The 17,152-nt window shown below is 47.6% G+C and overlaps 1 protein-coding gene across 1 annotated transcript; it reads left to right on the top strand.

Moving 5' to 3' along the window:
- Positions 1-2,593: 2,593 nt before the first annotated feature.
- PHALS_03129 (hect e3 ubiquitin) lies at positions 2,594-17,068 on the top strand (the record flags this gene model as incomplete). The annotated part of the gene is made up of 2 exons (XM_024721814.1): positions 2,594-9,574; positions 9,641-17,068. The coding sequence occupies 2 exons, from the start codon at positions 2,594-2,596 to the stop codon at positions 17,066-17,068; spliced, it is 14,409 nt and encodes a 4,802-aa protein (XP_024572953.1).
- Positions 17,069-17,152: the final 84 nt, after the last annotated feature.

The following is a 17,152-nucleotide window of genomic DNA, read 5'->3' as shown; positions in this document are numbered from 1 at the left end:
CGAAGGTCTTAACGCTCACCATGAGTGGCCTGGGTCGAAAGGATTCATCCGTCGTCGACAGTGGCATCATAGACGCAGTCGACGCTGATAGCTTCTGCTGCGGGTGCTCTATCAGAGCATTTCCACAGTTTGAATATGTCTCTAAACGAGCGCTATGGCCTCGGGCCCTTGCGAAACGAAGTGCCCCACGCCCCCAGGGCCCAGCAGGGACATCGGCTTATTAAGCCCGTCTTGCATGCCCTGGGGTATAAAGGAGTATTGCGCCATCCTCACAGAGGATCAATTGTAACGACTCAGGCGTACATTGACTACTAGTGCTACCAAGTGCAGCGGGGCTACCGTAGATCTTTGCTTAGAGGAAGCTAAGCTAAGGTCACCGACCTTACGTTGTTTACATTGATCAGCACAAGTGTAGCGGATAGTAATTCGCTACTTCTAAGTAAGCTTTACCAAGGCAAACGAACGCTTCTGTTTAAAAACGAAATTGTTTTAGTTGCGGCAGAGCCGCAATATCGGAAACCCTAAATTTTCCCCATTAATACAGTAATACCTTAATTTACATAGCAGGACCTGATTAATGTAGTAGTATGCATTACTACTGGCAATCCTGCCACGTGGTGGCTTTGTTACGGTGTTGCCACACCACTATGTCATTACACTAAATGTGTAATCGACACCTATGTACGGTCATACCATCTTGTGCGACCCGCCCTTTCATACAAGGGTCCGTATAACCCCGTCACACTTATCGTCCTAGAAATCAATAAAGTCTATAACATCTGGCGCACTCGTACAGCTTACATTCCTAGCGATCATCCTACCCTCGCGACACGAAAGTTGTATTTCGCATTGAATGCAGCACCCACCGATTCCTCAGGTAGAGCAGACGCGTAATCTCTCGGCGCGAGCCGCACCTGTTTGGAAGCCACCATGAAGGTTGTAACCGGTACCGCCTTCGGGAGAGAGTCAGGCGTCTGGTCGGGGTACGGTTCTGACAGAGTACTGGCAGTCCATCAGTATGGACTTATTTTCAGTTTTCCAAAAGACGCATTCGGAACTACCGGAATTGTGGTCTTTGTGGCCTGTCTGAGCAAAATAGATCATCTCGCTGTTGTCAGCGGCAATGCGACCGGTGAGGGTACAGCCAACTTATTCCTCGAAAAACGTTCCTAGCAACACGGCCATCTAGTAGCTATGTATCAGATAGAAATCCGCGTTTACACCGAAGTTTGGCAAACATTGTGCTCGGTGCCAGATTGGATATGTCAACCGCTGACTATTCGCAAACAGATGATCAAATGGACTGCGTAGAACGCGTCGTAGAATATCATCCGAAGCACTTGTAATGTGAGATTGCGGTGCTGAATCGAGTTGCCTCCATTAAGTTTGCGTTAATTAGCGCGATACATGGTTTACCAATTTTCATGAACAAATGAGTGGACCCTTGGTTGCCTTGAACACTGACACAAAGTGGATCTGGTTCGAGCGGAGTAGAGGCTGTCGATCAATATCGTCTTGCTGATATCACCCATCTATACTTTGTAGCAAAATTGATAATCTTATCGTGATGGTATTATGAGACATGCGCAGAGTGCGCGACGCTACGGCTGAAAGTCAAGACAAACAAAAGCAACACGCCCGTTCCAAAAGCAAACAGGACGTACACACCCAATTTATGGAATTATTTGTTATATTGAATGCAATCAGCCTACCTACTCCTGCAGTGTCTGAGGTTTGAATGTTTATGTTGCGACCGCGCTACATCGAATCATTTACGGTCGCAGCTAATCACAGATTGAGTCGTACACTGTCACGAAGCGAATGTAAATACATCAAGTTTTTTATGCGGGCTTGCTGAAGCCATGCTACTATTCCACCATTACCTGATTTCTTGGGTACTCACCATCGACAAAACTTGTAAAGTTTCTTATCTGTTTTGGAGACAGTATTCAAGCATATTATGGACAATTCTTGCAGAAGATATAGTCTTCCCACTACCAGTTCTCAACTACAAGAGCTACCAAGTGTAACGGGTTGCTGTGCACTTTGCACGGATAAAGCTTTAACTCTCAGATTTTGAATTTACAAATGCACAGAGATTAGATTCGTCCACTTCTCAAAGGAGCGGAGCCGAGAGCCTCTAATGATACTAACAATGTTAGTTCACTCTCCTATTTAATAGCACATCAATTTGAGAATTAATCTATTTAGAAAATTTTACTTAACTAACACTTCATCTACCTTTTAACGTAAAGCTGTATTTTTCTCACGTTCGTCTTCCAGCCCACGTCTACTTCAGTCCCCTCCTTTTCGGAGTTCTGTAGTATTCGCGAATACTGATTTTATCAGTAGTAGGTTGCTCCACGATGTTGTCTCTAGTACCTTATCTGCGCCATTTGCGTGCCTCATTCTAAATATTGAGAAAAGGGATCATATATACTCATATCTGCATTATGTGGAATTCGTACTTAGTGGGGTATTTTTGGGCTTCAAAGATCGTAAACAGGGGGAAGAAGACAATCCAACAAATTCCATAGCTGCACAACACGAACATCACTCTGCTTGACTAATTTAAAGTATTGACGTGGAGCTCATGAGTAGCAGCGGCACGCGAAGCAAGCACACGCGGTTGCTGCGGCAAGCTAGCGTGCTGCATGAACTGCAGGAATCACAGGAAAGAAACTCATTGGAAATTCGCTACGCGCGTCTAATGGCGGAGTTGGCCGCGCTTTGCAGCGACCGGAGTAACGTCATCACGGCCGAGTCTTTGCAATTTTTTGCCACCACCGGCCGCGCCGAACCTGTCAAGCTCGAGCGTGCACCAGAGCGTACAGATACACAGCAGAAACAGACAAGTAGCAAGCAGGATGACTTGCTGAGCGCTGACGCCGCTCGCCGCCAGCGTGTCGAAGAGTTGACGCGATTTTTTATGGAGGCCAAATCAGATATTGAGTTTGCGTTGGGTGGCGGACGCGACTTTCACGAGGCTAAGGATAAAGAAAAGGATGTCGAAAGTGAGCGCGACGAGGATAAAGAAGATGCTGATGCTGAGGACGACATCCAAGATGACACCGAGGACCCTATCAAGCGACTGGCCAGGCTGCACTCAAGGCTGCTTAAGGACAAAGTGGACACTAGAGTATACAATGTCATGCTTGGCTCAATTCGAGAACAAGACCCGGCGTTGTATGGTGCCATTCTGTGTCATCCGCTTGTTTCTGGCGTGGACCCCAAAAAAGACAAGAAGAAGAAAAAAAAGCGAAAGGATCGAGACCGAAAAGAGAAGCAGTCATCGCAGTCCAATATTGGAGCTGGCATGCTCACCCCTGATTTGACGGCTGAACCTTTAACAGATGAAGAGATGAAGATCAACATCTGTCGCTTCGTTGCTAGAAGTATTGCAGATGGATCGCTGCAGGCACTGATGCTTGCGGTGAAACTCGTTATGTCTTTCATGGATCAGCAAAATAAGTCAAACAAGGCGGCCCCACCAACTTTTCAGATTGCGTCGCATTTGCGAGTTTTGCGAGGAGAGAAAGCGCCTGAGTATAAGATGAAACAAACGGATTCAACTGCAACTTTTGGAAAGAAAAAAGTCATGACGCCGACCAAGTTAGATCAAACCATGACAGAAGCTAGTGCTTTAGAGGGTGGGGAAGAAAACGTTGGGACAGAGTTAAAAAGCGACGTTTTGGAGAACACATCGTCTGCAGAAATGGATTTGGACTCAGAGAGTGGATCTATCGTTAAGCTTCGTGTTCAAATGAGTCAATTTGACAATGATGGACAAGATGCAGACGCTGATGATGATGACGCGGAAGAGCGTGGGGAAGGGGATGATAAATTTAGAGATGAAGGTGTGGATGAAGATGCACTGATGGCCCGTGCAATCGCTTTGTCTCTCTCCCCCGAAGACCAAAACGCCTCGATTGATGCTCCAGCGACTCCAAAGAGTGAGACTGATTCAGACGGAGCTTCACAAAATCAAAACTCTCATTCTGCCGAAATCAATTTCCCGGCTAGATTTTCTGCTAAGGAATTATTGCAGCTTGGCCCGTTTAAAGTACCCACTGAACCGTTCAATGATATCGATGGCGTCGCTGTCGTGATGACATTAATAGCGCAAATGACTGATGTGTGCATGGAGTACTTAAAATCGTGCCAGCTGGGTATTTTACCAAACAAATCACCTGTTCAACCGCATCCACTGACATTTATGCTCTTAAATTCCCTCTTGAAAGATCTGCACAATTCAGTCGTATCTTATTCTGGTTGGTCTGCTGAACCTATCTGGACTGCAAAGTGGAGTTTATTCTCGTCATGCTCGGTGCTTTCACTTTTTCGCGTGTTAGAAGTAAATCTGTTTCACGTTGAATTGATGGGGATTGCCCCAGCATCTGTTGGTCTTGGACAAATTAGCAAGCCAAGCGTCTCGCAAAATGATGATATCGGCGAAGGCGGGAACCCGCTGTTGGAGAGTTTAAAGTCACTAGTTTTAGATTGTATCACCGCAGAGATCCCATCTCAATGTGAAGTCGACAATGATATTATCAGGACTATAATTCTCGCAAGTCCAGATTCTTGCTCTCCCAATGACGTTCAGAATGCCGCCGCATATTACTCTTCTCGAATACGCGAACAAGCTATGGCAGTGTGGATACGCGCTTTTGCTATATTTTACGTCAGCCAGACAGAACGGCATTCGATACTGGCATCAAACTTAATTGAGTGCCTTAAACTCGCCCGGGAAGGTAAGCAAAACGTGGAATGGAAATTTTACCAGCTAGACCTCTTGTGCGCTCGTTTGGCTTTACCCGATATGGTACAACAATTTGTGCCAGCCTGTGTGGATGCAATCGAACACGATGGCAAGGCTGAGCATATTCAGAAAAGTGATAGCGGAAAAGAGTCAATTCTGAAACTCATTGATGATGGAGTCCTCATAAATGCCGCCTCAAGGACTGGAGGTATTAAAGCGAAGTGGGATCCTGCTATTGTTCGTGCTTCACTTGATGCGGGATCATTAAGCTTACGCTGCCTGTACGATTATATTTTCGGGCATGGTTCGTCTGGTCTTTTGAATGCCGATTCGGAAAGTTCTGGTGGTGGTTTAAGCGACAATGCGTTAAACGCTGATGCCCTAGCTAATGCTTACGATGATTTGTGGTATCTCGGTCGCAGGCAGAAGGCTGAAGAGTTGGAATGTATTAATCGCTTGCCCAGTCTTGTTGATCTATTACGCGAAAGCGTCTTGTCTGAAGGGTGGCATAACTTTTCATTCGAAGACAGCTACGACCTAACGCATGCTCCGTTGCTACCTCTTCTTGAAAAAGTCGATAATTCGCGCCTGCAAGCTTTGAATTGTCGAATTGTTCTGCTTCGGTCTCTTCAAGATCTGATGATTCAGCGACTCGGGGGATCACGAGGTGACGAGCTTCCCGCATTAGAATTTGATCCTTCAAGGTGCGCTGAGACGATGACTCTTTCGGACGGGAATCGAACTGCAAAGCAATACACAGCGAAACAGTGGGGTATGGTCATAGCTACGACTGGTTGCCCTCCAAATACTGGAATACATGAGTGGGGCGTTCGTCTTGATCGCTGTGAAAAGGGACATATTTTTCTTGGGGTGTGTACGAGAGATGCTTCAGTAGCTACATATGTTGGTGGCGACCGACAGGGCTGGGGGCTAATTGGCACTCGAGCGCTCTGGCATGCCCGAAGTAAAGTTCGCGGCGACTATGGTGATGGATTTACAACGGGCAGTGTTGTACGTGTCCGATTGAATACAGATAGTGGAGCTCTTTCATTTGGTGTTGGTGATAGCGATTGGGGTATTGCTTTTGATGGCTTGACACAGCACGGTACTTTGTACCCTGCAATTGGGTTGTACCAACGAGACGATCAAGTGACTATTTTACCTGTCCAACCGTTAGCGGGTACAACGTTTGGTTCATCTCGAGGCAGTAGCACTATAAAGCTGACTAAATTGGCAATTCCTGCAGTTCTCAAGCCGTTCTTACATCACGCTGGAACCTTGTTGGAATCGTGTTGTTCATTTTTGTCAAGCCCTGTGCTGAATGATCTGAACATTGCTTTAGGTCAGCAACTAAGTCTTACGTCAAGTCAAAAAGCCCAGTATGCACAAAAGTATGAAATGCTGTTAACTTCTCACCCACTACTGTTTAACATGATTATCCCGCTTGTCAGTTCCTTAAGTCTCGTTAAGGACTACCACGGGTTGTGCTCGATTCTGGCTATCACGCTTGTGCCATGGTGTATTCGCACTGTACAATGCATCGAGCATGTAAATCAAGCACTTCGAGCGTTGAAAGAAAGCAATGACGACACCTCCTTCGGTAACCTTGTGCTTAGCGTTGCTGGAGAATGGGAATTGAAGAGTATGGCTGCAGGCAATATTCCGGCTCAGCAATACCATCTTACGCTCAGTCAAGGCAAAGATGGATCAATGCAAGGGCGCAGCAGCGGTTCGTTTACCAGTGTGACATTGAATGGAATCGCTCGAGGAACAAAAGTGTCTTTTATAGAAACTTGGCGCCAAGGAGGGACCTGCTTGGTTGAAGGACGTTTACGTGCTGATGGCACCGTATTTACAGGCAGTTACGAAGACACCAAGAGTCATACAAGTGGCTGTATTGTAGGAAACAAAATTTTGCCAGAAAGCAAGGATACGAACGGCAGTCAAATGGTGAGCAATAGCTTAGTTATATTAGAAATGGTGATTTCCAATTTACTGGGCTACTTCAGTCATGCGTTGATCAGTCTGGAAAACGACGATCTGCTTGCCAAAAATATGGGTGCAAGTGCGTTAAGCGCAAATGAGACAGTCGAGAGGGAAATAGACGAAGGTGATGACGCAGACTTGTCTAGGTTCTTGTCCTCCGAATGCTCACATAATGAATACGATGAGTGGGTGAACAGTAGCTTGCTTGAGGGTGGACTACCACGAAACAATGTTCAAACTCATTTAATGAATGCGCTTGATCGATGTGCCGATATTTCTGGCTTAGGGCCTGCCGCGGTGGATCGATTACTGCCTGTTCTTTCTAAAGCCACTGAGAAGTGGAAGCGATTTGTGTTACCCATGACGTTTTTTGACTCTGTCAGCAGCGTCGACAACATGGGGGCTCAGGTGAATAGCTTTTTTCTAAGGGAATTTATTGAAAATCGCGGTGAAGTGGTGTCGTTAGATCGGTGGGTTTTGAAGCACGTTGGTGAGTCACCTTTTGTGCGGCTTGGGGGGGAGCCTATGAAAGTTACTCGACGAACTGTCTGTGCTGCCATGATATGGCATAGTGGTTCTTTGGAGTTCGTTAAAAAATGTATTGATAACGCGCAGAGTCTTTTTGCCGAAGGTGATGTCCGACCACATGACAACTTGATGCATATTTGGCGGGCGGCTCAGAGAGTAATCGAGTGGGCAATTCGGGCAAAAAAGTCGATGGGGTCTTCTTACACTGTTGTTGCCGAACTAGTTATCCAAAAAGCCCAGTTTTTGCTCCAGGTTGAGCCCAGCGCCAAAGCTCTTGCAGCTGCTGAGGCCGTATTCGCACTGACAACAGGGGACATGGGTGTTCCGAAAATAAAAGCTAAAGCCGCAGTGTATGAATGCGCTGAGCGCATCTACAGCGACACATTGGTCCAAGTAGCTCGGTTCGTGGAAGCTCCTATTCGCATAGCAGTGCTGCAGTCGAAGATGCTAGAAAATTGCTCTGCTGCTTTTTTTCGGACAATTGGAATGCTATCCTTTAGATATTTTGTCGGTGACTCGAGTAATACTCACCGTGGAGTCCTATCTCCGGAACGTCACGAAATCATTCGGTCTTCATTCGCTTTAAGTAGCGCATTGCAGTGGCTGTCCCCTATAATGGCTGACCCAAAGACTAATTGTGGTCGTGCCGCGCCTTTGGACAAGGAATTCGGCGATTTTAGTTCTATTTTAACAGCATCAGCCCAGACTAATTCAATGGATTTATCTTACTACTTGAGTGGCCTCGGTGGTTGCGGAAAGCACTTGAGAAATGACTTAAGGACCTCTTTTGAGTCATTGTATGGATACCTTAGTGCGACATTGTCTAAGGCTACTTGGGCTCACGACACTGATTTGCAATTGGTTATCCTGCTAGCATGGGGAATTATCATTCAGCCAGATGATCACTCATTTTTATCACGCGTCGGGATTTTTAGAGTGCTGCAAACGGTATTAGACGAAGCTCGTGGATCTAGTGATGCGAACTTGACTGAAACTTCGGGTAGCCTGCCGCTTGATTCGATAAATGATTCGGTTTTTAATGCTGAGAACAAAAAAAAGATAGTCCAGGCTGCATTGAAAGTAGTACATTTGCTGGCTGCGCAAGTTGCTCATGTCAGCGATACAGATGGTCTGATTAGCTCATCTGACCTTCCGTCGTCGTCTGGTCTCAGTTTAGGATCGATCCCGTTGTTGCGCAAACCCTCTGGTCCAGAGACATTGGGCAAATCCGTTTTTCATATGCTGTACACAGAATTAAAAAACTCGCTGGAAGACATGCGACGGAATCGAGAAAAGTTGACATTTGAAGCCACTTCTACAGCGTTTGTAACTGATCCTACACAGTCGAGTGATTCGGGCTTGTCAAAAGAGTCGGTGGCTTCTGGAATTAGTATGGACGATGCTCAAGAGTATTGCTACCAAATCTGCTCGCTCTTGTACTCGGTGAGCGGTTCGCCTGTCTGCAGGTCGCATCTATCATCTTCTCGGTGGCTTCGACTACTACTTGCCCTCGTAGATGTGGATTCACCTCAGATACAACGACGGATTCTTAAACTCCTTCGTCGCCTCTTGCCGTCCCTTGACCCTACCTCACTCAAAGTTCGCTATGACGAACTCGAAAGTTTTGACATGGATAGTGACGACGAACTTGATGGTGAAGTGCAAGGTGAACAAGATCATGCATCCACATTGATCAGCTTTTTTGTAGGAATCGTGGGTCTGATTAGCCCACCAAGCGTCGCAAAGGTAATGCTTCACCGGCTCGCTAGCGTAGGCACTTCGAAATGTGTCGACGCCACAAGGCCGGAAGAAAATTTTGGCTTTTTTGGTGGGGTGCTCGCTGCAGAAGTTGTTCTGCTCCTTCGTTCGTTATATGAGTCAGATAAGTGGGCTGATTATCTAAATCGCGCGATCTCTGAAGCACTTGCCTCCGTCCCGCTTTTGTGTGTCACAGAACACGACACAGAGGGAGCAAATACTGCCGATTCCGATATCGAAATGGAAGACGTGTCAAGGGAGATTCCGTCACTCGAAAGTTGGTCGGCCCAAATCAAGAATTATGAACGAGCCTTGTCTGCACTCTGTATACTTGATGGTCACATTGAAGGTCTCCACGTCGGCGGGACAGTTAAAATTATGCCTCGGGCTGGCTCTACATTGCAAGAGATTGCATTTCGAGGAGCTAGAGGTGTGATTGTTGCGTACGAGCCGGAGAAGTCAGCAGCCGAGGTATTGCTGCGTGAGAATCGCACCGATGAGACTAGCAGCCAGCAATTTAATCTTCCTACTCGCTCCGTCACGGTAAGTGAATAAAGGTGAACACGTATCAAGGTATTTCTTACTAACTGTAAACTTTATCACTTCCAGACACGCCCAATTCGCGTGCCTATCGATGATTTGTTTGTAGTCCCAGAGGTTGAGCTGTCAGCCGATGTGTTTTCTGACGAGGTTTTGCGGTCCTTGCTTGTTGAACGATTCCCCTACTTCATGGTGGAAGTGGAAAAGAGCCTTAAGGAGGTGAGCATCGTCGATGCTCTTAGCGGAGACGACGAAGGAGGTGGAAACGATGGAGATAGTGAGGATGACGATGACATGTCCAATGATGGATCTTCATCGCCATCAGCAATGGACAGCGAAATGCCTAGTGGCGCTGGTGCTGATGAGTCCGACTCGGAGGTCAATATATCACCCTGTCACCAAAATGGTGGTACTGAATCCACGTGTGCCTCCGAGCCTACCGACATTTTGGCGGAAATGGAGAAGGAGTCACGCCTTTACCGAATGCTGCTTTGTCAGCATGGCTTACGTGCTTCTGCCACATTGCTCAGAAACGAAAATTGCGCTACGATATTCATACGAGGTGTTGGTCCCAAAGGTCTTAAGGACTTACTAGCTGTAGCTGTTTCCGAGATGCCTACAACGGCAGGCGTCGGCGATATCTCCTCGCTTGAAGAAAGCTGGCTTATGCTGTGGTCTCGTTGGTATGCGATACGAAGTGCGCACGCAGCACCATCCCCTCTTTCTCACGTCAGAAGAGGAAGTAACAAGACAAGTGATATCTTGGATACCTCGAATTCTTCGGGCGCGATTGTACAACAAATGATGGAAATGGGATTTCCTAAGGAATGGTGTGATGTTGCTCTAGCTCGCTGTTCTCAGAATGTTGAAGCTGCGATAAACTTTTGTTTTGAGCACAGCAGTGATATGGAGCGTCTTGTCACGGAGTACCGTTCAAGTCGTTCTAGTGGAGACGGAAGCTCAAAATTCTCACGAAAAGACGACTTTGAAGCCATAAGTCCTTTGCTGGAACAGCTATCTGAGATGGGATTTCCTTTCAACTGGTGCAAAAAAGCACTTGCTGCAAACAGGAACAATGTCGATGCGGCTCTGACGTGGATTCTGTCCAACGGCGAGGCTTTGGAAACGGAGGATAGGCGAGATGAAGAGATTAAATTGCGTGGTTCAGGTGAGGATGATACAGAGGGAAATGCTCCACGTACAAGCACAACTGCTCTAGAAGGTGAAAATCACGAGCTTATGCCTAACCCACTTCGAGCTGTAAGTGGCCAGGCCTGCATTGGAGAGCACGACTTAATGGTAGAAGGTCTCGTTGGTGGTGGCTTTGCTAGTGTTGGTGCACCCGATTGTCTCGTTTCAAATGGCCGGTGGTACTATGAAGCTATCCTTCACACCAACGGCTGTATTCAAATTGGATGGGCTGACGTAGCCTTCTGCGGTGCAGCTGATCGCGGCGACGGGGTTGGTGACGGTGCACACTCCTGGGCGTATGATGGTTGGAGACAACAACGTTGGCACGGTCGCTCATCTCATTGGGGGTCCAAATGGAAACAGGGCGATGTCATAGGTTGCGGTATCGATGCAGATGCTGGCACTATTATCTTCAGTCTGAATGGCAAGATGCGATCAGCAAACATGGGGGTTGCATTCAGGGCTATCGAATTTGCCCGTGGCGTATACCCGTGTGCAAGTTTTAACCGAAGAGAGCGTCTGCAGTTTAATCTCGGGGGAATCCCTTTCAAGTACTCGCCTCCTCCAGGTTTTAAGCCAATTTTGAACGTGCTAAGCAATACCAGCGACCTCGGCTCGGTGCCAAAGGGTTTTAACGTAATTGGATCCCGTGAAGATTGCCTAGAAGAGAGTATGGGCGATGAGTATTATTCGAGTGACACGAGATACTTCGCTCGAGACATGCATCCATCAATGCTTCGGACATCAGGTCACACTCGCAACAGTAATTTCGCCCTTGGCTCTGGTATGACCAAGTCAGACGCCCTTGCTGAAATTAAAGCACTTCCTGATAATCGCGTGTATGTGGAACTTTTAGTCATCACGCGTTCACTTGCTATATTGCAAGCAAGGCGAGCTTTGCTTACTCTACTAGCGAAATGGCCGACATCATCAGTGGGGTCATTCTCGGTTGCACGATGTTTATCTGGCGACAACTTGCATAACGTTGACTCTGAGAAAATGGATATGGCAAAATTTGTCGATTTTGTAAAACTCATTGCGAGCTTGAGTGCAATCCACACTTCCAATGCATTGCCCGGCACGTCGCAGATGCAGCCCGACAGCGACGCTCTTCACCTTCTTAATTGTGGTGCCACCGGCCGTTTTGCGCTAAGTTTACTATCTGGAGTTGTGCAATCTGCGTTAAATAATGCTTTATCATCAATGGCATCCAGAATCGAAGAAAATCATCCCGTAGTAGATTCGATTACTTCACGAATATATTGGGAGGTTAAAAAGGCATCTAATCGCCAGTATGCTCGAGTTCCATGGAATTCATCGGAGGCGGCCATAACTACAGTGCTCCTGCAGATTACAGCTGAAGCAGGCCAGGCGTGGTCTGATAAGGAAGTACTCAATCACCCTAACCTCTACCTAGCGGAGTGGCTAAGTACTTTGCTGCTTAAATCGTTAGAGGCGCACAAGAATCTGCTCTCATCACCTTTGCACGATCAAATCCGGCAACTAATGCTTCAAGCTTGGGTATCAGCATTGAAATCTCCCAGCATATGCGTTAAGGAACGTGGAGCAACAATCCTTGGAGGAATGCTACAAGATATTCTACCGAAGTCATGTGGGATCACAGAGCCGCACGATGTTCAGGGTATTGACGCTGAAACGAAGATCCGTTTGAAAAAGGCCTTAGATGCTCTTCCATTGCGACGCCTTATAAATCTTTCAAAAGAACGGATATTGCGCGAGTACTCGAATGCGCCTGTATGCTCAAAATATGTCCAGAGCCTTGTGGAACTTGTTTCTGCCGCTGGTTTAGTGCTCAGTGCTGTGGGACAGTCTACCGATAAGCTTTTCAAAAGCAGTATGTCGCTGCGGCTGCAGGCATGTAAACAAATTGAGGTCGATCTGAGGCCAATCGACGAAAAGGAGTACGAAGAATTCGAGGCTGCAAAAAAGCTTCAACAGGTGCGAAAAGCCCAACAGGCTGCTGAGGAAGCTGTAAAGCTTAAAAATCTTTTAGCAGCGCAAGCAGAAACTGCGGAAGCTGATATATTGGACAGAGTTTCATCCTCTAGTATGGGTCAAGTGGATGCCACGGGCAATGATATTGATCAAGATGTCCAAAATGGTACCAATGTCGCACAAAATGGTGCTGTAACAAACATGGATGTTGACAATAGTGACACTGAGGAAGCTCCGGCCATTACACTGTCCGCAATTGCTAACATGGCAAACGAAGATAGCGATGCTATGGTATCCCCTGCTGCCGTTCCGCCGGCATCGGAAGACCGACTGGATATAAAAGGATTAAGACGTCGAACCAATCTGCCTGTACCCGAATTAGTTCAGGACAATGCTGATACCAAGTTTGAGTTTCGCCCACCGCTTGAATACCCCGTCCTCGATGACTCTATGCTTGATCCGCATGAAGTTGATGTGCTGGAGGCCGCAAAGCGTGGCATCATGGGGGATGAACCAAGAGGCTGGAAGCATGGCAATAGCGTGGGAGTGCTTGCTGATGCTCATACGCAGCTCTGGAGTGGTTCTCTGACTCAATTCAGGCTCCGACAGAAGCCAGAAGAGACCAGTCAAACAGAACTAAAGGTTGGCTGCAAGGTAATTCGTGGACCTAATTGGAAGTGGCGCGATCAAGATGGTGGCGAAGGAAGTGTAGGGGTTGTAGAGGGCGTCTCCCCTTGGAGTGGCGTCGATGGTGAAGGAATGTCGGTGCGCTGGCCAAACGATTCCTTATTCACTTATCGATGGGGTGCAGATGGAAATTACGATTTAATACACGTCGAAGTGGACAAGGACGGTAACGTCACTCACCAGTATCCTACTCAAGTTGCGAAACTGGAAGATGAGGGATCATTCGGATCAGAACTACATCTTGGTGTTCTGCTTTATCTCTTTGTTGACTCCAACGATTCGAGTCACAAATTAACTGGCGTGATAGAATGGCCTGACTACGGTGCTGCTGCTCGCGTAGTTGGTATAAGATATGCCGACGGCTCTTTCTGTATTCAGGAATTGCAGCTAACACGTGGTGACCCCGACATGGGTTGGAAGTTACGCTTTGGGACGGAGAAATGGCAGCCTGGGACAAAATATACTCTTTTTCCCGTAAGCACGCAAGATGTTGATGCAACATCTACTAATGCTTCCTCTACAGTCGATACCCTTCGTGGCGAGTACACACATACAGGCATCAAAGACGGAGAGGTAGTCGAGATCCGGGGCAAGCTTCAAGTATCGACCAAGTATCTCTTTACGATGGACCACCACAATCACTTTTCTACGCTTGGTATCTCGTCTGATGGACTGACAGTCACGTGCCATAGTGGTGAATCGAGAAACCTTGCACTTGGAACGGTTGGTTTTACCACAGGCGTTCATTATTGGGAGGTCCACGTAGACCAAGCTGAGTTCGGTAGCGTGTTTATTGGTGTGTGCGAAAAGGCTGGTCCACCCGGTTCTCAGGCTGCGTTATCAAGCCGATTAAATAGGTGGCACGGATGGGGCTTTGTGAATTTCCGCGCCACGTACCACAATAGCACAGAAAGGATCTACGGTGATCATTTTAACGCAAGTGACACTATCGGCGTTCGACTTGATATGGAGCAAGGCAAGCTGTCATTCTTTATGGACGGAATTAAGTTTGGCGAGCATATCGTGTCGGATTTAGGTATCGCATTTGAAAACATAAAAGGCGAGCAAATCTCACGTACACTGTATCCGTGCATCGGTATGCGAAAGGGCGGCGACCGTGTCACGCTAAATCAAAAGTGGGTCTCGATGCCCGGAGTGCCTCCAAGCCAAATTTTATCGGACGCTGTCGATGTCAGCAAGTCATTGCATTCTTGGTACGTTTCGGTCCAACAAGAGAAAGGATCTCTAAAGGCTGAGCCACTGGCTGGTGGACCATCTCCACCTAGTACCGATGGAATCGAGGGGATGATGTTCTCGACGCCGACGAGTGTGTCTACTCGAGTAAAGCTGCCAGACACGCTCCTTCGTGAAAGTTGGTCGGAGTGGAAGCGATGGAGGGAGAATCACTGGCAACGGTGCAATGTGCGACCACGAGGAATTTCCGTAGATTTTGACACATCTACAGCCGCTTGCATCCGTGTCAGCAATATTGCCGGCCTTAGTGCTCCATTTTTAGCTGGTGATCGTGTGCGCATGTGCTCGAAGTGTGGACAGGAGCTGAACCAGCCTGAAGAAGCTGTAGTCTTGGGTGTCTACCGCGGATTCCTGTGGTATCGTACAGAAACACAGGGGAATGAGGGTGCTGACGAAGGACGTGCGTGGGCCTGGTATTGGTCTTCCAATGAGTTGCCAGAGCTTCTTCTGATTCGCCGTGCTGATAAAGATATGACGTTGATGGAGAACAGCGCGACGGATATGTCGTACCACGAGAATTCATCTGAATTTAGTCCGTTCAAGCCGCGTTCGGCCCTGGAAGAGCGTGCTATAACAAACTTTGATGCCTTTGTCGAACTCGCTACACAAGCTCATTCAACTTCGTCTGACATGCAGTTAGTGGAGAGGCTTAATGCCCACTGTGCAGCTGCTGGGTTGGATGTGACTAACCTCAAAATCACAGATGTGGTAACACCTGCGGAGACGAAAACAAACATGGACGATACTTTTGCGGTGCGTGGACGCTCCCGTGCTACTTCACTAGTAAACGATGACTACTTCACGTCACCAGCCTTGAAAAACATTACTGGCCCTGAATTGCGTGCGCGCACAGCGGTTTTACGGGTCTTAAATAACAAAATTCTTCGAGTGCTCCCGTTTATTGCAATTCAGCCTAACGATGGGAGTTCTACTCAGCCAATTGAAGTGGCTCGGAGCAAAACCAATAGCTCGACCGAGTTTCTTTCAACGAGTCTGAAATTGCGCTCGTTACGGCGATTACTTTTTACGAGCACTAAACGTGCGTTTTGGGATGACGTGTTACGTGCGACGACCACAAGTACTCCGTTACCGTCTGATGAGTATGAGGACCCACGTGAGATTCGAGTTATCCGTATTAATCGCATTCAGGCACAACCCGCAAAGCTGAGCTTGCTTTCGCAACCTGGTGATCGCTTGCGTCGCTCGGTGTTTGGACAACTTTACAGAGAAATGCGTGCTTGGAACGACAGTTTCTTTCGCCGAGCATATTGCGGAAAGGGCCATGGCGGCCAACGTCGTGCATTTAAGGTTAAATTTCTGGGTGAAGGTGTAAATGATTACGGTGGGCCATATCGCGCTGTTTTTGAGCAAATTGTGGACGAATTGCAGATGGACAATGTCGAACTAGTAAAGGGTGAGCAAGGCCTGCTTCCCTTGCTGATCCCGTGTCCGAACCGTCGAAGCGCCACCGGCATCAATCAGGATAAATTTTTGCTAAACCCATCGAGTGGCACCGCATTACTTGCGAATGGACCGATGGCGCTGGATTTGCATCGCTTTCTAGGTAAGCTTATCGGCACCGCAGTGCGTCATGGTCTACAGATGGGACTAGATTTGCCGTCACTTGTGTGGCGGCCATTAGCAGGTCTTGAAGTCAGCCGTGCCCACCTGGAGAGCGTTGATGTGGCTGTGGTCAATAATCTGAACCGCATTGAGGCTCTCGACACTAATATGGAGACAGCAGCTCAAGAAGCCGCCGAATTGCTTGGGTATCTCACTATGTCGACAACCTTAAGTGACGGCGTTGAGGTCCCGTTGGTTCCGCTCGGTGAAAAGATGCCGGTGACGCTAGCAAATCGCGAACTATATGTGCAACTCGTAGAAAAGACACGACTAACCGAAAGCCGCCAACAGCTTGCTGCATTGAAGGATGGTTTAGCCTCTGTGCTACCGATGGAGCTAGCACCCCTGTTCACGCCGCGTGAACTCGAAGTGTTGATCTGTGGACGCCGTGAAGTAGACGTCGACCTGCTGCACCAATGCACAGAATACAGCGAGGGGGCTGATGAGGCGATGCCGCACGTGCAACATTTCTGGGAGGTACTTCGCGAAATGACAAGTGAAGAAAGAACGTCCTTTTTGCGATTTGTGTGGGCTCGCAGCCGAATGCCGAACAGCGCAAAGGACTTTCCAATGAATTTCAAACTTCAGACCGCTCAAGATCCAGGAGCTTCTAGCCAACCAGATCTGTACCTGCCTCATGCACAGACATGTTTCTTTGCTCTACGACTTCCGGCATATACAAGCAAGGAAGTGCTGCGGACGAAACTGTTGTACGCTATTCAGAATTCGCCCAATATGGACGCTGACGTAAGGTTGCATAATGCTGAGGGCTGGGCAGACGCTTAACAGTTTCTATCATTTGAAATTTACTTGTTTTGTACATCTTTACCAATATCTTAACTCATATTAGGAAAATCTTTAAAATGCGAA

This window comes from Plasmopara halstedii (assembly GCF_900000015.1).
Source record: "Plasmopara halstedii genome assembly, contig: Scaffold_208, whole genome shotgun sequence".
In the NCBI taxonomy this organism is placed as follows: Eukaryota; Oomycota; class Peronosporomycetes; order Peronosporales; family Peronosporaceae; genus Plasmopara; species Plasmopara halstedii.
Note: the sequence above shows the minus strand (reverse complement) of the source record. Positions and strands in the feature narration are given on the sequence as shown.